The sequence below is a fragment of the Battus philenor genome, unplaced genomic scaffold (assembly GCF_028537555.1).
Source record: "Battus philenor isolate CCGP_79_NKW_IND1 unplaced genomic scaffold, ilBatPhil1.0.hap1 SCAF_24, whole genome shotgun sequence".
Lineage (NCBI taxonomy): Eukaryota > Metazoa > Arthropoda > Insecta > Lepidoptera > Papilionidae > Battus > Battus philenor.
In genome coordinates this window covers 2679765-2702992 of record NW_027181687.1, presented here as the reverse complement: position 1 = coordinate 2702992, position 23228 = coordinate 2679765, and the positions used below count along the sequence as shown (strand labels likewise).

The window sequence follows — 23228 nt, the reverse complement described above, 5'->3', positions numbered from 1 at the left end:
TATAACTGTTCGTTTGTCTCGCTCAATCTATATACACCGATTACACGGTAGGTGCGCTCCTGAGGAAAACGTGTAAATCGAAAATTAAAAATTTTCAAGTCAAGACCGTGTAATTCGAAAAACTCGCAGAAAATGCATGATTTTGCTATTTAACAGTTGCCGATTTTTTTCAATAATTTTAGATGTACACAGAAATAAAAATAAAATGCATTGACAAGTAAAAATATTTAATATATTACGGAAAAACTGTTTTTTTTTCATATTTAATTACAATATACATTAAACAAAAGAACAAAGAATAAATTACTCTCATTCTTTTTTTCGCAATCGAAGGTTTGAATTCACTTTCATTGCTCCAAGTTATTTGTGCCGATAAGAGGTTTGAAGCAGAAATATTTACATTATGAGAGATGATAACAAAATCGGTTATTAAAACGAAAAAAAAAATTTTTTGGAAAACCGTGTAAAAGTGAAAAGGTGTAAAACAAGTACCGTGTAAATCGGGGGATAGGTGTATTTATATATACATACATATACATATACATATATATATATACATATATATATATATATATACATTTATATAAATATATATATACATAAATATATAAAACTACTTCTGCTTTAATTTTTATTTGAATAAATCAATCACTTTATCTGTCGCGTTGATTTGTATCATTACTTACAAGTACATGTAATTACACTTTTATTAGTAAACTTTCACTTGCTTTTGTTATTAAAAACATAGTAAAGTTATTGAGTGGTCTGTCTGCAAGTTTGAAACAATTAGCTTATACATTTTTTCAGATACTGTTCAAATATTATAACACAAACAACGTTTACGATTTAAAATCAATTATACTCAAATAGGTCAAACAAATAAAAGAAAAAATACAAACTATCAAATATACTTCACTTAAACTAATGAAGTTAAATATATTTTTGCTAAACAACAAGACCTCCTCGGTATTTGACATGTAATCGACGCAGGGCTGAATAATTTCGCGTACTTAAAAATCGCGATCTTTTAAGGTCGACCGTCTGTCACCAGTATTAGTCTTACATTATGCTTTGCAAAAGTGAATAAGTTTAATCGAAAATACATACTTTTCAGGTTAGCTGTTTAAAAAGAGACATTGTTCTTTATCGTACGAGAGATTTTAAAAACATACCCACAACCTTAGTGTTTGTTTACCTTGTAAAAAACCTACTGTGAATTAGAACAGTAAACATGCAAGTCGACCTAAACCAATTAGGCATAATCTTTGGGACGAACCAGTTTTTTTCTTCCCGTCTCTATAAAAGCGCAGTTGCTTGCAAAATATCTTCTATTTTCTTTGTTTGATTATATATACGTCTGATCAGTTGCCTATCTGAAGTCCAGTTTGAAAAGTTTCAGCCTACCTATAAAGGAACGTCGCAGGATACGTGGATATAGGTAACGCATATCTAAAATATCCCAAAGTACTTTGGCCAATGCGAAATAGAGATTACGCTATGGACATATGTGTTATTCTGAGCTTTTCGAATGGCTCAAGATTCTGAAATTGTTAAGCATTGAGATGAACAAATCAAGTGAGTGCCCTTACAGAATGGCCTCTGAATAGGTGCATGCAGTGTCTAGGGGAGAGAAATATGCCGAGCGATTTTGAAAAAATCAAAGCAGGTTCATCATTTCAACTGCTTTTCACTTAACGAAATAAAAATTCTTTTAATTCTGTAAATCGTTAATTTGTAAACATTTCAGCGAAAGAGAGAGAGAGAGAGAGAAGTAGAGGACGACAAGCTTGAACCGCAACTGCTTCACCTAGCACGAAAGCCAAAAGAAGAAGATCGCAATTAAAATCTACGGTATTTCCCCTATTACATTTGAAGATGAAATTATAAAAACATTAGTACAAGTTCTTGGTAATTTACAATCGGAGCATCAATGTTTTGAACTCTGCGATCGTATTTACGTTATCTGTGCACGCTAACACTTGGACGGAGAGGTCGCGCTGGTCAGTGTTGAATCGCACGGCGTCGCGGCCGGACCGGTTCTTCTGTCAACATGATAAATAATATCTTACGGTTCGTTTTCGTACTTACATGCGTGGGTTCGACTTATTCGTGTGAGTATAAATAATTATATTTAAACATTTTTAATTGTCTCTACTTACAGTGAAAAAATTTAATATTATTGGGTATAAACTCAACCAATCCTATTCTTTTAGAATAAACTTTTATACAGTTAGTACGTATTTTGAAACGTCAGAATTATTCTTAGTATATTTGTTTAATAGTAATAAAAAAGAGTCACAAAAACATCCCAAACTTTGAAGACAAGAGGTTCGAATTTTAAATACAATATTGCATATAGCATATAACGAATTGTCACACTAAGCCAAATAATTATTATATTTAAACAATTTAAATATATCAAAAGTTTAGTTAAATGTATTAAATAGACATAGGATATGGTTCTTTTTGGATTTGTGTGATGATATTAGGAGTATATCTCTCTTGAACGACTCCATCAAAGAGATTAGAATGTTTTGCTCTAAGCGGTTTTGTTGGGTTTTTCTCAGACCACGGCGCGTTTGCATCCCTTGAGACTTTATTTTAAATTGAAGCATGCCATTATTGGGGCGATCAATTTGATAAACAATTTTATTAAATTATGCTTCGAACATTTTTGTCTTATATACCAAATGATCAAAAGTAGAAAGTCATATAAATATATGAATATAGTACATATTACTGTACATACTGTTATAGTCAAGTTTTTAATTATTTTATTATAAATGACCCCCGTTATTGGTATACTCTCTTTGCCCCATCTTATTTTTTGTCAAGGATCTCTCTTGTTTTATAATTTCTCTCTTTCTTTCCTGTTTTATCCTTCATTTTTTCTATCATTTATATTACGTTCAGGCATCGCTTCCCATCCCTCACCACATTTCTTGTTACGCTTGTTATAGTCAGGTTAGATAGCATACATTGAAATATAAAATAATTCCAAATGATTACAGATCCGAAATGTCGTATGCCGAACGGGTATACTGGCGAGTGCCGATACCTGGACAAATGCAAGCCGCTTCAGGACGTACTTGACAAGAAAGACAAGACAGAGAAGGAACTGTTGTACCTGCGCGAGTCGTCGTGTGGGACCACCAGTAATTTCAGATACAAGGTAAGTAGCTTACTGATCCTTGCGTCATGACCCTCACTAGTGAAGATCGTGATCCTTTTTGGGAAAGTTTCTCACGCACTGTGTTACGCCAGTCTTCAGTGGTGTGGTATCAGGCGTGGTTTGGACTTGATCGAAATAGCTAAGGAGGCCTTAATAGAATAAGTAACTTAAATATAACTTAAAAGGTAATTAAAATATAAGTAATGTAATTTTAACAAATATTACACACGTAATCAAATACAATATATTAACTGATATCGACAATCGATTAGTCTTTTCACAGCATTGTCTTACGGGATGCCTAAGATAGCTATTTGTGCAATCTACAATAAATATGAGTGTTAAGATTGCCTTAGAGAAAAGAAAATTTCGAAGTGAAATCGACAAAACTTTCAACTTAATAAAAACATCTCTACAATAATTATGTCTAAAAAATTGCTATATACATACAATAGGCACAAGAAAAAAAAAACAAAGATTATTATATTTTTTTCTCATGTTAGTGATGATGCATTTGTACGATTTTAAAATAAAGTCTCCAAAATCATTCAAGTGATTATACGAATTGAAGCATAAGATAAATGTTTATTTATAAAGTATAATAATTCCAGTTGATAGAGTTGTATTATTTTCATGTATATATCTCTTTATAATGTAGTCATTAAAAACAAACGTTTACAGAGGTAACAAAGAGAACAAACAAAAGACAACAGGGTGAATGGGCGTAAAAACTTTGAAGAAGTGAATTTATATATTAAAATTATTAATGATGATTTTATATATTATAATTATACATATTAAAATTAATTATTGTTTACATATGTGTCTGTAGACTTTCTATTGCCAGAAGTTGGCCTGTAGCATTCCAAAAGAAAAAATAAATCAATTGAAAATATTTCAGAGTTATTATACAGGTAATTAAAAATACGTGTAAAATATTCAAAGATTTTTGGTGACGAGAGAGCTGCATTCACTTGGCTAAAGCTTATAAACCTATAACCAATCGACCTGTATACGAAAATACTTGTATTATTTTGTAGTCGTATCAAAAAATAAACATTTTATTGGTAAGAATATATGACGACTTAAAAATTATTCAAATGTATACCATAAATAAATTTTATCATTAAGATGTTATTACTCTGTGTAAATCAAGCAAACAATATGCTCGTGCATCGCCAAATGCGCAAACTAGTCGCCAGTATACAATTTCAAACCACTGGCAATTATAATCTAAAGTCGTAACAAAAATAATATAAGCGTGTCAACAATCTGGCAAAACCCGGACGCTCACGGACTAAGGAAAATCTTTACAAACGCAAAGAGGGCGATTGGTATCGTTAAAAGCACGAATAAAAAACTTGTGCAGAATTCCCCATGACGTAATATTTATACGACTGTGATTTTAATACATGAAATAAACATAAACATTTATAAAAAACAGTGAGCATTCCAAAATGCACGCAGAATTGATGCCTTAAGGCTTTTAAGGTTCTGGAGCGAAGATCATGGGCCAACAATCGCAGAGCAGAATATCCACCCACAAGTTGGATGTTTTTCAAAAGTTACCCAACATCAATTAACTATACCCCCATAGAGGGAATTGAGAATATATACGGTAGTATGCGAAACTTTCCCCTAGTTTAAAAAAAGGCGTGCAAAAAGACTGTGGGGTTTTAGCCGATAGAAGTCCGGCATAACCCTTTCGTTGCCCCGGCAGCGGAAGGGTATGGGATGCCCAGGATTTTCTCACGAAAAACCAAAGGATTTTAGAAATTCCGTGCCATGAGAATCTTGCTACCTCTGTAATCCTCATTTAGTCACTACAACAAGTCGAGTCCAAATTGTCTATCATTATCCCCAGAGTCAAAGACCAGTCTATTATTGTGTATTTTTTTGCTCAAAATTCTAAGGACAATTAATAATGCTATATAATATGAAAATCTTTTATACTCCAGGTTTGCTGTCCGCCGCAGTCGGAATGGTCAAAACCTCTGAAAATCAAACCAATTCTATTTCCCGAAGTCCTGGAGCATATACCAGAACTTGGTCAGAATGTACACAATTCAACACGCACTCAAGAAGCTGGAAATAATTCGGAGGGCAGCATATACGGACCAACATTGCGTGGTGAAGACGAATCAAACAAATATGAGGAGTGCGGCTTCGCTGCTTCGACTTCTAGATCTGTTATACCCACAAACGGTAATATTTCGTTTTATTTAAAAAGGTACTGAAATCCAAATAATTCTTTTGGTAGACCTAGTGAATCTAGTTTTCATCACCTTGCGGTAGTGATGACCATAGTCTTTGTTTATTGTCAAATACTGTTTTTCCCTTGGCATAAACACCTTCACAGACTGGTAAGTGAAGCGTAAGTCGACTAATCACAAGGTAAACACACGACAATGTTCAGTTTATTTTCTTATGCCACGCTTAATAATTAATAATAAGAGCGAATGCAATTTTTTGTATGTTGATATTTGAATTTGAATCGATTTAATATGACATTATTAAAGATTTAAACTTTTTGGTGTTAAGTGTTCCAACGCATTATATGTAAGACAAAATGTAAAATTAAATGTGGATTGGTCGTAAAATAGTTTTTTTGGTTTTGGTTATTTTTTCATTGGCACAATGGAAAGAATAAATGTTAAGGAAACTTTGTTTCCGTCGTTTCCTTCATTACTTCAGGAGTGTTGAAGGGAAATGATCATATTGAGGTCAGTGGAAGACGCTGAATACAGGCCACTTCCAGAGCTATTGTAAATCAATAGCGGAGACGTATATCCAGCAGTGGGCGTCCTTTAGCTTAATGACGGAATAGCATCTTTCGAATGCAGGATAAATTTCAAAGAAGAAGAAAACTAGACAGAATTCGCACCACGCAACTGTGATATCTCAGGACTTGTTACAAAATGAGCACCAGAGCTGTTCAGAGTTGCAGTGTGAACGATCAAGATAGCTCTACTTTTGTAGGAAGTGACTATAAAAAGATTTATTTCATCATTTATGACAGATGTTTTCGATCTTTTAAATTCTAGTTCGATGCTGTAAAGAATCCAAAATTATACTTTGAATATTATAGTAGTATTTATAACTATTTCTTGGTAAATTCGTAGTTACAGCAGCTGAGATAGACCAGTTCCCATGGCTCGTGCTGGTGGAGTATACCAATGGAGACATAATGTGCGGCGGCAGTCTCATCTCCCTGCGTTTCGTACTTACTGCCGCGCACTGCGTAGAAACACCTAAGGGTCGACCGTTAGTATTCATTTTTTAACATCGGCTTGTGTACTTTATATAATAAGTCATCCTCGCGATCTGTGGGGGCAGCATACACCTTGCCTTCATGTACATCTAATTTCAATACATATCGCTTGTTGACCGCCTACTCTGTCTCTTTTTCTTTATTAACATCCATCCAGTAGTTATCTAGAAGAATTCGCATCTGATTGTTTCTTTTTTTGTCTATAATATGGAATTTCCTCTTGTTTATTTATGTATAGTAAAAAGTTAATAAATAAATATTCACTTTGCTTGAAAGCATGATTTTATAATGTGTTCTCTTCAATTTTTTTCATTCCTACTAAGAAGCAGTAACGGTGTTGCAAACACAAAATATACACATGTTGGATACATATACCGAAATAGACAGCTTTAATCCACTGCTACCTAAATGTCATTTGCAGATTCCGCGGGTCTGAGGTGGCAAGACGCAGAGTGCTTCTAGCCTAAGATCTCTTTTAAAGTGGCGAAGCTCGATGGCTTTCGGGGAAGGCTCGAGCCACTACTTATTCCTTCCGGATTGGAAACGTGATGAAAGCTCCACAGGGTGACCAAGCTCAAGGGCCCCCAAGGGACCTTGACTTCGGCTTGAACTGTCCACTATAATACCCGCATAATACAATTGGCTACTTAAGTATAGTTTACCGTATAACTTATACAGCAACCCACTAGTGGAGACCACGCTCTAGTGTTCGCTGGATGTTTTCATTAAGGTTTCACACTTTATATTTTCATGAAAAAGACATTTATTCGCAGTGTTAAAATCATAATCATCAATATCATCATTTCAACCATTGGACCATTGGTTTCCCCTATTAATTCCCAACAGGACCGGTTGAAAGTGACTTCTCCACAGTCGATGATAACCACTCCAGAACCTTCAGGACCAAGCGGCCATATGTTCTGCGCGCTTTAGCAACATATCCTCCCACTGCCTCTTCATCTTGCCAATTCGCTGGGCTAAGTCACACTTTTGTTCGTCTACGGATTTTCTTACTTTTGATAAGTCTAACTGGTCTAAATCCAATTGCAGAAAGTTCGCACGTCTGTCTGAATACAACACGTCGTCGTATCCGAACGACTTCGTGCCGTTGGACGGTGGCAGCTACGAATTCATCAGCATCACACTGATAGCCGTGGAGTGGAGCTCGAAGCACCCGCTGTACAACCGCCGCAACTACCAGCACGACATCGGCCTGATGAAACTTGCCGAAGAAGCGCCTTATACGGGTAACTTTTACATCCTTCTTTAAGTTTTATATAAATTATAGGATGCACTTTGGAGAGTGCTCGAAGGCTCTTGAACTGATTGAGCCATCTCCATTCCTTTATCGATCTACCAAGCGCAGGCAAAAGTTTCATTCATACGTTATTGACATACCCAAAAGTCAAACTAAACGGTTTGACAGCTCCTTTTTTTGAGAGACGCCAAGATTTGGAACGACCTGTCTGGGTCTATTTTTCCTAATAAGTTGAACTCTAGAGCCATTAAGAGTAGAGTGACCAGATTTCTTTTGGATGGGCGTGTACCACCTTCGTCTTCATCTACACTTTCTATCAGGTGAGATGGAAGCCAACGCCTATTCCATAACAACTATATAAAAAAAATACAAGCTCATTGCTAAAATATAAAGCGTCTCTGAAACTGTATTTTATGGGAAGAACTCTTTTTCTTTTGCGAATTTATGGTAGTGATATTACAGTTGCAGACATCGCGATTTTACAAAACAACCCTACGAAGAGCTTCATAATTTTTGCATAAAGTAACATCTTCGCAAACAGCCTTGAGCCTCATGAGATACACCTTGAGCCTTCTTTAAATAGTAGACCATAAAATACAGATTATACAGAATGATTATTTATAGGTGCAAAAGTTGAAAATGGATGAAAGTATCACCTGTCTCTGCAGATTTTGGTATTGCCATAAATTATTGACAAGTAGCGTTCAAATAGAAAAGATAAATTAATGTAACATTTTCCCGAGTGATCACTTTATTACTTTTCGCTGAGAAATGAGCATTATATTCAACATTTAAAAGCCAACCAATCATCCTGTATAACATGCGTTTTGAGATGTACTCCTGAGCAAGTTTGTAGCTGTGAGGATTGAAGAAGCCTTCTGCTGAGATCGGTTTATTGTCGTACTGAAGTAAAACCATGTATAGCTGGTATGTATGTTAAAATATATCTATCTTTATACAGACTTCATCCGTCCCATCTGCCTGCCGCGGTATGACTTCGTGAAGCAGTTTGGACAAGCTACGCGGTTGGTGACATCGGGTTGGGGTAGCAACGGGGCCAGGTACGGCGAGATAAAACAATGGGCTAGCTCGCAATACCTCCCAATGCAAATGTGCAAGCGCATGGCCCCTGACGGTGTTCTCACCAACAAGCAACTCTGCACGAACTCGCGAGAAGAGTCAGCATGCGTGGGTGACTCCGGTGGTCCACTCATGTACCAATCAGATAACTACTACATGGTGGTCGGCATAGCAAGCTACGGACCCAAGTTCTGCGGCAGAGGGAACACGCCCAACGTCTACACCAACGTCTACGAGTACCTCGATTGGATTGACCAAATGATGGAATAATTTCATTCCAACACAACTATCGAAGCACTAATATTGTGGAGTTGGTGCTTTCCTATGGGCATAGAAATTTGCCTTGAGACTTTAAATAAAATGATAACTAAATTGATTTAATTCCAATCTATGTGGAAAGCGTAGAAATGTATAAGTTGAACCGGAAAGTAAAGTAGTTTCTGTCGACATATTTCACAGATAATCCGATTATTTTTTACCGCTCCGGCATTGAAAATTTGTATATTAGATGGTAAGTTTGTCGATAACGAAGATAGATATGTTGTTGATTAGATATAAAAACTTGTTAAAAATGTAGTCCAGTGAATTCAACTTAAGAAAGCCACATTACTTTCTGGTCCTCCTAATAGTAAACAGTGGCGTTATACACCGAGTATCCGTCGTTAGATAAACATTACTCATTAAATGTAATATGAGATCAATTCCAAAATTATTCTTATAAAGTGCATTGATAGCAGAGAAAACTGAATTCTAGTTAACACGAAGTACGACATTCAATGTATTTGTACAGAAGGAAGTTTAAAAAATATTTAATAGAATAATCTTTACACACTTCATTACATATCCTTATAACTCATACACTCACTGCCATTGAATAATTATTTAAGCTAGTTTATAAATAATTACTTAGGTTCAAAGGTAGTGTAGTAAAAATGATAATACGATTTTGCAATCAAAATAAATAAAACAATAAATCTAAATAGGTTAAAATAATAATATAAACATTAAACTTTTTTATAAAATAGTCAAAAATATCTACGAAATATTTTACAACTAAAAATAGGTAGTATCAGTATAATATTGTAAATGAATCAATAGGACATAAATTTATTTTAATTACAATTTTACAATGTTCCACTGATATTTATTCTGCATTACCATACAATATACGAATAAAAAACCCAATCCCTTATATAATTCGCCTTTTATTTAAACGTATCAGTATCGCACGCTCTAGTCCGTCAGTTCGTCGTCAACGTTCACGGTGACGCTTATGCTCTATTTTCTATTTCCCCGCCCCGCTCCCCACCGTTCTTTCTTAAGACGCGGCACAGCGGTTTCGGTGGCACTATGGTTTGAACGAAAAGACGTGGATCGCCACGATTGATAAGACGCACGCGAGATAATTGAATACAGACCACTTGAAAATTGTCCACCTTCATGTTCTGCCACTCACATACTCCAGGTGCCTCACACAACATAGTAAACGATTCAGCAATATCATTTTACACGGAAACGAACAGCGTTATTACAGACTTTCATATCCAATAGCAAACTTTCGCCGAACAAAATTTGCTATAAAAGTTTTGCAGGCGCTTCAGCACTGTTGCTCTAATAGATTGGCTGCATCGCCGTTAATAGCTTTAAGGAAGGCAATATCTTTTCATTAGGTAGCAAATGGGCTTTTTGAAAAACTTTTTAATAAGTAATAAAACTTTTAAAATTAATAGCGAATTCTCAATTTTATTGTCATTATGACTTATTAAATTTTAATTTTAATTATAGATATATTTTTAACGTTTGATTTTAATTGTATTTATAATTGTAGACAATATTGTAAAGGCCAGTATTAACGTAAAAAAGTAGAAAAAATAATTATAAATACAAATTGCTGTATAGTTTTAATAAATCTCCTGTACTAGATTGAATCTCTGAATGCGTGCTTCAGGCAGATACGAGCTTTTTTAAATTAACTTTAAAATTATAAGTGATAATTTAAGTATAAAACGAACGTATGAACTCTTCGCCTAAGGAGTTAAAAAGGATAGCAAATAAAGTTCTTGAATAGAGATGCAAAGAAATACTAAATATAGATACCTCTTGCATTTGTAGCGGCGTCGGCAATTTTCTGGAAGGCGTCCAGGAATGCTGCAATGGCCACCAGCGCTGACCTGCGAACGGGAGCAGCAATTAAATAAACTGCATTCCGATACAAACGGTTAGAGAGAAATTAATAAAGATCCGAACAATATTATTTCTCTGTATTATCTTCTTCTTTTCAGCCGATGGACGCCCATTGCATTAGCCTCTCCAAAAGATCTTCTCGATATCTGGTCTGGACTGCCTACATCTAGAGAAAGAAAAGGACCAATATTTAGCCACTTCCGCACATGCAGTGGTAGTCGTGCAACAAAGTGCACCGCCCGCCAGCCCGCTGATAAATGCGAATGCGACAAACAATGCGAATCACACAACCGCCACCGCCAAATCACTCAACACGTGTTTCACCCCTCCACGGGGCATCTTCAGGAGTTATGTTACACCGATTAGTGCCAAACACAGAGTTTGTTGTTTTTGGTCCTTTTCTTACTTAGGATGGAATACATCTAGAAACTTCCCGCGACCTTGACTATGACGTCGGTCTACCTAGTCGGGGCCTACTAACACCGCGTCTACCGATTCATGGTCGCCACTAAAGAGACTTTCGACACCAACGGTCATCGATTGCAAAAGCGATATGCCCAGCATACTGCCTTCAGACGAGCAATTCTTCGAGAAACGTCGGTGATCTTGGTTCTCGATTCGCAACGAAACTCCGACCATATATATTCTTTATTTGTATTAGCAATCAAAAAAGTAAAGTGAGGTTACTTTTGCTGATGATTGTTAATGTAATAATCCTCGAAAAAATAATACTAGTTTATAAAGCGGGCATTAGTCTCATGGAGACACCGTTCAATGAATGTTGTGAGGCACGCGGTGTTATTCTGTTTGGTTTGTTAACTAGGATCTTTGTGTTGTTAGTTTAATTTGTTACGTGTGTTTTGAAACATCTCCAGGCGGGTACTACCGCTTGCCTGTGTTTCTACCGCTCAACAGTTGTGGCAATACGATTATACTATGATTTGCAGGACAACTAAGGAAATAACAAAGGAGATATAATAAACTAAGTTATCTATTCGTACTCGCTAGGTTGATTATATATGATTAGTCTTTCACACACAAATACAAATTTTAATACAAATTTTGGCTATGTAACATTAAAATAAAAATGCCCAAGACATAAATATAGAGTCGCAACTTCTTAGCATTACATGGTTTTACCATGCGGGACGTGGGTCCGGGTACGGTGGTCAGGGCTGAAGAGCCGCGAAGCAGGTTTAGAAAGACATCCTTGCATTGTATCGGCATTCACCTTCACTGACCACACTCTTTTCCCTGAATGCTTCTTTAGAAGCCCGTAAATAAGCTGATGTTCGCTCTTGATAGGTCTAAATTCTTCAACACGTTATAGACAGAATTCGCTGTTATACGAGGGTGGATTGAAAAGTACTCGGCCTAACCAAGAAAATAAACACATACTAAATCAGTTATATTTTTATTTTTCTACATAATTACCATCAAGTTCAATACACTTTTGCCACCTCCCCTTCCAAGCATTTAGACCGTTGAAAAAAAATGATTCTTCCTTAGAGTCAAAATATGCGTCCACAGCTGCTTTGACCTCGTCGTTTGTCGAAAATCTTTGACCTCCCAAGTGCTCTTTTAGGTTAGGGAACAGAAAGAAGTCTGATGGTGCCAGATCAGGTGAATACGGCGGATGCAGTAACAGTCCAAAGCCACAGTTGTGAATTTCAGCCATTGACTGTACTGACGTGTGAACACGGGCGTTATCTTGATGAAACAGGACTTTTCATCTGAGCATTCCTCGACGTTTTTGTTTTATTTCCTCTCGTAAACGACGTAGTAAGGTGCAGTAGTAATTAGAGTTTATAGTCTGACCCCTTTCAAGATAATCAATCATAATCACACCTTTCGAGTCCCAGAATACTGAAGCCATCACCTTATTTGCCGACAAAATCGACTTAGCCTTTTTAGGGGGTGGTGAACCAGGTCTTCTCCACTGTTTTGATTGTTGTTTTGTTTCCAGTGTACAGTAATGAACCTATGTTTCGTCCATAGTAACAAAACGATTCAAAAAATCATCTGCATCGGCTTCAAATAACTCCAAACAGTCGCGTGAAATAGTCAATCGCGTCCTTTTTTTTCAACTGAAAGCAGTCGCGGAACCCACCTCGCAGACACCTTGTGGAAACCCAACTCGTTGACAATGATGTTTTGAGTTCGTTCATAAGAGATGCCTATAATCTCGGCTATCTCTCTAATTTTTAATCTGCGGTCTGCCATTATTAAATCAAGTACTTTTTTAATATTTTCGTCAGTAGTTGACGTCGAAGGCCTTTCAGAGCGGGGTTCATCTTTCACACTCTCTCTACCACGCTTAAATTCTGCTATCCATTTTTTGACGGATGAATATGACAGAGCACAATCGCCTAATGTACTGACCATGTCATCATGGATGGCTTTTAATGATAGCCCCTTCTTATGGAGGTACTTAATGACGGCACGCTGCTCGATTTGCTCCATTCGCGGAAATTATGTCCGATTACTTTGTTAATAAATTTATAAAATCACAACTAATTATCGCACACGTTTCGAACTTCACACAATGAACTAGTCTGAACTGAACTAAATAATGTGGATAGATTTGATTTTTAGAATTGAATGGATCTGTGTTAGGCCGAGTACTTTTCAATCCACTCTCGTATAATATGAAATAGCATTGTAAGCCATTTGTTATTGTTTACAGTTTATTTCTTTGTGAAAACTTTTAAATGGCCCTATATATTCTTTAACTGTTATATATTTTAGCTGTCAGTTGTCCGAAGAAAAAAAATATCTGTCGCATTTATCTCCACCGCGTACAATTTTACTACGAATTTATTTCTAGTTATATAATTGTCTAGATCTTAGTAGTTGTGGTTTATGGATGTCATAAAATAAATAAAATAGTCATCAATAATACGTAATTGCAGCAAAGTTATAATTTAAGAAACCAAAACAATGAAAACCGTATTATTTGAAGCAGTAGTTGTATTATACAACTTAGTACTTCCAGCCTACCCAATGATTTAAACGTAAAGATATTATAATATTTAAAAACAAATTTAAAATACATCTATGCCCATCTATATACAGTATAATTTGTATCAGTTTAAGTGACAACGCATAACTTTTATGAAAATAAATTCTAAACCCAAATAAGCTTGTTCCTAAAATTTAAATTGTTGGCACGATATCGATTTTTACTTACGTATCACAAATAATATCGATTTAAAAATTCGAAACGAAGCAGACGGGGTCTTTTGATATTGATACTCGGGTCAATGAGTACAGCGTTGAAAGGAGGCGGTCATGTGGATACGTACATTGTACGCGCTCGATAATGTACAAAGAGATGCTCCGAGACGCGTTTATCTAATAACAGAAACGACAAACCGCTTACACTTGTAAACGAAGGATGATGGTTGACTTCGTTTCATGGATCAAACATATAAATTGCATAATAACTTGTCTTTTATTTTTACATCTAACAATTTTAGATTCATAACATGATTTAATTCTTTGTTTTCTAGATGCTTTTAGACGATTTTTTACACACTTACATTTTTGTTTTATTAACCCTTACATTTACTTTAAAAGTATTTTTTACCTATTTACAAGGTGACTGTTAAAAGGTTTTTAAAGCTAGAAGGGTGAATCTAAAACTAATTTGCCAATATCCAATGTAAATTTTGAAAACGTTTATTCGCACCATTTTATCATTGCGTTATTACTTGTAAAAGAACTAATAGATATAATGTACTACACATTAATTGACTGCAAAATAACTATACATTCACTCTTTTAAAGCTTTTGTGTATATAACCAATCAGCCTGTAGAAAAATTATTCTCTATTTCCCTTATTCGTGCGATAACTTCAGAATGACTTTATTGATGCTTCATTCATATTTTTATAACTTTCCTAATAGAAGGTTCTTACGGAAAAAAATATTTTCACGTGCGGATCGCATTAGCGATGTCTATAAATAAATCACAAAGAATTGTGTTGAGGATTTTTGTCGTCACTATTAAAAATCAACATTTTTTGTCCATTGTATCACCCTGATCTTTTCTACGAGTAGTTTTGCCTGTACCTGTCTATGTTAGAAAAGCATCAAATCACTATCACACCTGAAAATTGAACTATCAATATTATATGTCAAAAAGAATTACAATAAACACGACGAGTGTGAATTAATTTTTTATTGCCTATATAAGACATCCATTAGGCTAGATACTTTTATATAAAGTAGCGTTACAAGTATTCTTGACCTCTTGCTTATATTCAATAGAATATTCTAAAAGATATATAGATTCTCCTATAGATTCGCTTCGAAATCGAGTTAGAAACGAGAAGATCCGCAAACGAACCAAAGTCACCGACGTAGCTCGAGAAATTTCTTGTCTGAAGTGGCAGTGCACGAAGCACATCGATTATGCAGTCGCTGGCCGTGGTTGTCGGAAGATTCTTGACTTGCGACCACTAGTGGGTAGAAAGGCCCACCTCTAGTTGGACAGACATAAGGTTTTAGGAAATCGCTGGATCCGGCAGCGCACGGCCGGTCTTTATAATGGGCGTATTTTTGCTAACACAAATGAATTAATTCGAAACGATCACTTAAATATGACTAAAAATTGTATGTAGCCATTGTCAAAAAATATATACATCATTAGAACATTTGTTCAAAATAATTTTCAGTCTTACATTATATTACATATGAAATATACAAAACAGATTTCAATAGATTAGGTTACAGTCAATCAATACCACCTCCATCTGTACGCTCATGTCGTTCACAATCGCATGAGTCAACGACCATAAGCAAAAAAACTATGTAATATGAAATCGATTTAAAGCTAGAATTACTTATGCAAATATAACGAATTTATCAAAGCTACGATAATTAATGTAAACGAAAATTTATATCGTGAATCGTTTCAAAACTGGAAGCGGCACCCTTGTTCTTCAAAACTACAAAATTTTAGTCACATAAAATTAAAACCTTTAAGTAAATAAATTTTAAGAGAAATGACTGGATGTGTATACCCTCTATACTATCTTTGCTAAATATTTTCGATATTTCCCAATGATGCATTAAATGAAACTTGTAATATACGTATAGTGTTATTGATAATCACCACCATTTTAGCCATAGGACGTCTACTGTTGGACACAAGCCTCCCCAACAAAAAAACTTGTTGGACGCAAGCCTCCCCCAAAAAAAGGACCTGTTGGACACAAGCCTCCCCCAAATAAAAGACCTGTTGGAGACAAGCCTCCCCCAAAGAATAAACCTATTAGACACAAGCCTCCTCCAAAGAAAGAACCTGTTGGACACTAGCCTCCCCCAAAGAAAAGACCTGTTGAAAGAGGCATGCAACCTATTTTTACTTACTTTAACAAGGTAATTGTTACAAACATATTATAGCATATCCATGGAAGTTCGTATTCAACCAAACCTGATAAAGGTTCTTATAACATTATTAAAATATCAGTGAAAATAATTACGATATTTTTAATGTAATGTAAACCTTTAAATACTTGGAGACTTTTAATTGGAAACATCGTCATTGTCGTTTCAATCGTAAGATGTTTACTGCTGCCCAAAGATTTCCTTTAAGACCAGCTGAAGTCTGCCTGCAGCTTGCATCTTCCGGCCTTAATAAGGTTGTCAGTCAACCTTGTGGGTGGACGAAGTTAAGCTACGCTTGACCAGTCTATGATCTTTGATCTAAAACCTTATGGCCGCAACGGCCATCTGTTCTGCACGCTAATTCGACTTCCGAATGATATACATGTAAAGAAGAATCACTCCTGATAAAAACAATCAAAAATTGCAATATAGATTCAAGACTTCGTCTTGTTTGTTATGTCGACAAGTAACAAAAATATTATTTAAAAAAATAACACTTGGAAAAAGTGCGCCTAAAGAAAATTGGGCCAACGTTGAATCAAAGAATGAAATATGAAAAATGGGCGGTCAAGACAACAAAGGAAGGCAATGTTTCTATTACAATGGCGACAGTGACTACAATGGGATCCTATGGACGTACTTATTGCCTTCCGTGTTAAATATAGTCCGAAAAAACTTTTGAGCCCAGAGCGAGTCCACCAACTTTGTGCAGTATAATATAGTTTTAGGCTTCTTGCAAAGCCAATCGATTTTAATTTACTAAGACTCTACCGTACATTATTGTTTAATATGATGCTGGACTTCCTGAACTACTACCGGAAGGCAATAAGTTATAAAAAGTAACAAAACAAGATATTCGAGTAAGAAATAAAGGAGGAACAAAATTGTGATAAAAGTGGAAACAATGGAGAAGAATGCGATGGATAAGAATAGTGTACAGGAAAATGTTACTAAAGGCGATATATAAAAAGTATAGACAGGAATAAAAGAGAATGTGATAAAAAATAAAAGAACTAGTGAAAGATATTAAGACGGATAGAATAGAGAGAAAATAAAAATTATTACGTGAATGAATTACTAATAAATTATTGTCCCTGTTCATGATGGGGGAAGAATAAGAGATCCCCAAAAAAAGGGATCCGTTTCAAAAAAACATGATGCTAGAACGTCTTAATTGACGTTCACTTCATTTTTTCATTTCTCACTTCACTTTCCCTTCACTGTGCCTTTCACTGATTATATCAGCGTTAATCCTTTACCATCGATCTTTTATAAACTTTGATTACTTAAGCATTGGACAATGAAGATATTGCTTAAACTTGTTTAAAAAGGACCCGTACCTGTCATAAACAGAGACCAAAACAAATATAAGTTAACTAGAAATTGGTAATTTTTTTCTACCAAACCTTTGAGAAACTAAAGTGAACAGCTGATTACTTTATACATAATGTTACGTGTTGTTTCTTTAATTTACCTTTTCGAAAAAATGGTTGTAAGACTTTATTATAAACCACATCATTCATGACAAATTCAGTATTATGGATAGTTATAGTTTTCACACTAAAACACTGCTATATAGTTAAACATTACACTTTGGACCAATATTTAGCCACTTTCGCACGTGCAGTGGTAGTCGTGCCACAAAGTGCACCGCCCGCCAACCCGCTGATAAACACAGAGACTCTGTGTTTGGCACTAATCGGTGTAGCATAACTCCTGAAGATGCCCCGTGCTACCGTTAAATCACTAATCAAACACGTGTTGAGTGATTTAACGGTAGCAGTTGTGTAATTCGCATTGTTTGCCGCATGCGCATTTATTACTACCACTGCATGTGCAGAAGTGGCTAAATATTAGTCCTTTCTTACTTAGGATGGACTTCCGAACGAACGCCTGATTCCATTAAACATTACACTTTGAACTGCGATCTCTAAAAATAATTCTGGGTAATAAGATATACTTAAGTCGAGAAGGTTTTTACTAATCTGTTGACATATGAACAACTGAGGTACTGTTATAATCATTATCGTCATAAGTTCCGCTGTAATACGTCCACAACTGGACATAAGCTTCTACTAAAAACTTTCAACAGAACTGGTTGAAAACAGCTTGTATGTACATCTTCCGATGACCTTAACAAGATTGTCTCATCCGTCCGTAGGATGCGTAGGAAGAGTAGAGTGTTCACTTATAAATAGGACATGTTACCTATGAACCTAAAAGCTTCAGTGACCATCAGTTCTGTTCGCTATGTAACCTGTCCATTGCCTCGTTGTAAGCTTTGCAGCATTATTTGCAACACTGCGATTAAAATTCGCACGACATGTATATAAAAATATTAATTAATAAATAAAATAAAGGAATTAAACTTACTTCAAAGCAGAGTGTAGTTTTGTCGCCTTCGAAATGAACTCCTCCCACATCGGTGTGCTGTTCTGTAAGAAGAAAAAAAATATTTATAATTAATCTATCGTATTATTGGATACTTCCGTCATATTGCAAAGAAGTGCTCAAAAATATGAAGAAGAAGCTTTCAGTTGTCGGCAATACAGAGGGTAAAGTAAATATACACGTTAGACTGATGTAGTTAGAAAATCATGTAACACCATCGTGTAAGGTTCCATAAAACTTTCCAAAAATTTAGAAGCCCGGAAAAAATCGCAGGGACTGGTATGATTAACTGTAATCTTAAACGTGGGAAAATTATTCAAAAAGAAGAAAATTAAAGAGTAAATTAATGTCGGAGCATAAATATAATTTATTTCGATTTATTGTTTATATCCAAAGTTCGGACATTCAGATGCATATATATCGAAAGTTTTGACATAGTATGAAAATCACTTATCTTTTTAAAACATCTCGGAGTGCGATAGTCGACTGTGATTAAATAGTACACATACTACGGAAACAGAAGCTCCGAAAATAGTTCCTTTTGGTATATTTATTTATATGTAATTTAAAGTGACCGCCTTAATAATTTTGTGGTAAAAAAACAACTTTTCGTAAATCACAATACAGTGTGTCTTTTTCTTTATTATTACAGCATTTTTACTTTAACCTACCGCTAATTTCCTTAAGCGAAGAAAGGAACTCTAAAATCATACTTTTAAGATAACATAACTTTAAAATGGAAAAAAAAATCATAAACACATTACATATAAGACATAGTGTTACATATGTCTTTTTGGAATTAAAATTCAAAATATCTTTATTCGTGTAGGCATTTACACGCACTTTCGAGTCTTCAATTATTTTAACATTATAAATAGTAAGCAAACACTGGCTCGGAATGCAGATCTGTTGAGAAGAGCCAGCGTGAAGCTTAACAGTTGCTATTTGTATTAAAATTAAAGAATTTTTGATGTGTAAATTAAAAATCATTCATGTATGAGTCAACAAAGTTACACACATTTCGATCAAATAGTAATAGAACCTTGAAATACGACAGCGAGCAGGTAAACCCAGTCCACCTGAGCAACATTGGCCAAATTGCCGCTGTTCGTCCGCTTGCTGTTAATTCGTCCGCTCTGAACTACATATTGCACTATAGTTCAGAACTCGTCAACTCGCGGGCCGCAATGATAAATTGTTTATTATTAACAGCTTTTAGGCTTTCTGGGTGAATTAACAAGAGCGTTTTTCTGTTAAACTGTAGACAGTAACACAAACGATAATCATTTTATTTTACGGTTTTATTTACTAAACAAAACCCACAAATATATATAACAACGGAAAAACATTCAATTTCCACTAATTTTTACATATGCGGGCTACAATGATTTTCTGCTTGACCAGGTCTGGTCTAGTTTATTACACAATTCAGCGGGAAATTCAATTCGCCTCATTCGTATGCATTATTAAAACATATAGCTTATGACTCAAGTAGTTTAATAAATAACATTATAATTGAACAAGTTCAACGTTAGAATTTTTCAAGATAAATTGTTTCTTGTTAAGTCCGTGAAATTTACTTTTTTGTTTGATTTTTATTTTTATATACGTCTAATTATAACTCATTTAAATTTTTAATTATTTAAAATTTGGTAATGTAGGGAGCGGAGTTCAATCGGTGAAAGTGTAAGGTTATACGTTGCAAGGAAGCCTTCCTAAATCTTCTACGCGTGTTGTTAGCACCGAGCATCGTATTCAGCCTCACTTCCTACAACGCGATGGAACCGGTTTCCGCCCGGTGAACTCATAGAACGCTGAGACCCATCTCTAACACCAAAATAAGGTTCATATTGTCATTTAATTAAAAGACTGTATTGTACTTGTCGATCATAAATATATATATATATATATATATATATATATATATATTATTTTATTTTTCCTATTGAAATACCACAGGCCAATAACCTCTGTTGTCAGTACAAAGTCTGTTTTAGTACAAGTAGTAATTTATAATATTAAAATAACGCGTTCAAAATTGCCTTCAATTACGATCGCAGACTTCTACTAATTTAATATCTAATAAAGCAAAAAATCAAATTGCTCTAATGGCTATCATTACAGTTCTTCATTTCATTAATTTTCATGATGCATTGAAAGACTTAGGTGAAATCGAATGCTTGTTACGTAACCTCTATACATTCAAATGCAAATTTTATAATCAAATTCAGATACATTACACAGAGGCAATTATACTTTATACATATATCTTTAATATTGCATTTATTTCAAATAAGAAGGATGACGAAAAGGTATAGAGCTGTTGTTTTAGATTTATCGAAACATTAAATGACACAACAATACAGGATGTTTAGATATAGGTATAAAAGTCAATGTATAGCTTATATATCAGCAAGAAGCTTTAAAGCTTCTGCTTTTCTTTCTAATCAAGCTGTATAAATTGATCTCTTTAAAACTCTTTTGGGATACAACAGGAGAATAACATCTGGTGGTACAAAGTCTGCAACGACAGATAGTAAACATTAATTAATTTTGAAAAGTAGTTGTTCGAAATTCGAAAAAGCTTTTTCTTACAATAGTATCATTACATTATTTATTACACCATACATTAATTGACAGCAAATGTGATATAGATCAACCTTTTAGATTATGACATTCTTTTTCATTCATACATAACACGGCAATACCAACATTGGCAGTCTTCTTCCTACAGTTTCTTCCCCGCGTCGTATCTTTCATTTCTTAGATTCGTGATCCTTTTTTGAATATTTGTTCAGCACGTTGACGCGATCGGGCAAGCCGCATGGGGTTGTGACCTCTTGCTTGTCCATCCACTGTTCCGCAGATCAAAATTTTACTTCTAATTTAACGTTCTTAAACACAAGTAGTAAGTTAAAAATCCACACATTCATAACCACAGTACACAAAAAGCTATTTAAATAGCACTTAGATAAATAATAAAGCAGATTTCCGGTTCAAATTATGGCGCAAGAGGCTTATTGCTGTTCGACGTAACCTCCATTAAGTTATTAAAGTCAGGGTTATTGATAAATTGATTTTCGTGCGGAAATTCAAAGGCTGCCTGAGTGGACTGTACTTGACCACTAATGCTCTCAGCTCTAACATTACGTTACAGCGTTCAATGCTATGTGTTAAGGTTGTATTTCTCATATATATCACAATATCACGGAAACCATAAATATTTCGTAGAAATATTCCTTTCCTCCTCGCTGAATATACGTGAATTCGAAATTCCACCCGCAGGGTGAAGGTAGTTAGGGACACGTTCTAAGATTTTAACTTTATATATATATATATATATATATATATAAAAGTATATATATATATATATATATATATATATATATATATATATAAGTCTATTTGAAATACGACGAATTTATAGACAATTCTTGTAACACGTCACCATGATGTACAAGATTAAATAGCTCATGTTCGTGGCAAGCCCTACGAGGGTAGTTTTAACACACCGATCATTAGATTAGATTCACACCACATTTAAGAAACACAGCGTGCGTTATGACGAGACGTAATGTCACGCGTAATGCCCTTTCACAAGTTCTCAGAAGCGTGAAACGTGGTCGGCTCTAGACAAAGCCAATGTCGCGCGGTTGATTTCACGTAAATGTAAAAAAAGTAATAAACTGATTTGTTGTGGTGGGAGTTTTATGATTTAATGAACTAGTGTTGATGGGGTTTGAATTCGAATTTATTTATTTTATAATTAAACTCCTAAACGGTTAAGGTCCGAAATTTTGAAGCGTCTATGTTTTGGTGGTTACATATAATTTTCATAGGTAAACAACAAAAGAAAATATAATAAATATACAAACATACATACATACATATGACTTCTTGCATAGATTCTAAAAAAAATCTGACCTGTAGCAACAAAAACGACATTTAAAGTTGCGTCCACTTACGTTATGAATCTGTGTGCATATATCCAAATAAATATTATTACTAACAAGCATATATGTAAACTGACATACCACTAAAATTATATCAATGCCTTCGTTGATTCAGCATTTTAGATAAACAATCACCAAATACTTTCAGTTTTTAAGACGCATATATATCATAAACGGCGTTGCGGTTGCAAGAGTATCATGTTTCAAAAGTGAGAAAAAATCGTCTCGGAAAAAAATGTATATATGTCAAAGCCTCTAATCCAATCTTTCCCAACGTGTTGCCCACGCCCCACAGGAGGGCAATTTCTTTGTTAAGGGGTGCAATGGGGAAATGAACTTGACACTAGTTTTGAGCAAGAGTGCCAAATTTAATATTAAAAGTAAATTCTTAAATAATTGCGAATTATAATTTTTGGGTATAATTTCGCTTGATGTCTTGGATTTATGAGGAAACAAAAATCAAATCCCTAAAATTTAACAAAATGCGCAAGAAAACTATTGCCACCGCGTCCATCTTCATTTTTA

General features: G+C 34.8%; 2 protein-coding genes across 2 annotated transcripts in view; one reads left to right on the top strand and one right to left on the bottom strand.

Annotated features, from left to right (window-relative positions):
• The window catches only part of mim (missing-in-metastasis), a 282563-nt gene that overhangs the window by 120332 nt on the left and 139003 nt on the right, over positions 1–23228 (bottom strand). Inside the window, exons 2-3 of the mRNA XM_068768030.1 lie at positions 18733–18794; positions 10879–10952 (exon numbers count right to left, since the gene is read on the bottom strand). Coding sequence (XP_068624131.1) covers positions 10879–10952; positions 18733–18794 — 136 coding nt within the window. The remainder of the gene's footprint in view (positions 1–10878; positions 10953–18732; positions 18795–23228) is intronic.
• LOC137924754 (phenoloxidase-activating enzyme-like) lies at positions 3018–9290 on the top strand. The gene is made up of 5 exons (XM_068768177.1): positions 3018–3172; positions 5131–5377; positions 6295–6436; positions 7494–7690; positions 8663–9290. The coding sequence occupies exons 1-5, from the start codon at positions 3026–3028 to the stop codon at positions 9049–9051; spliced, it is 1122 nt and encodes a 373-aa protein (XP_068624278.1). The 5' UTR covers positions 3018–3025; the 3' UTR covers positions 9052–9290.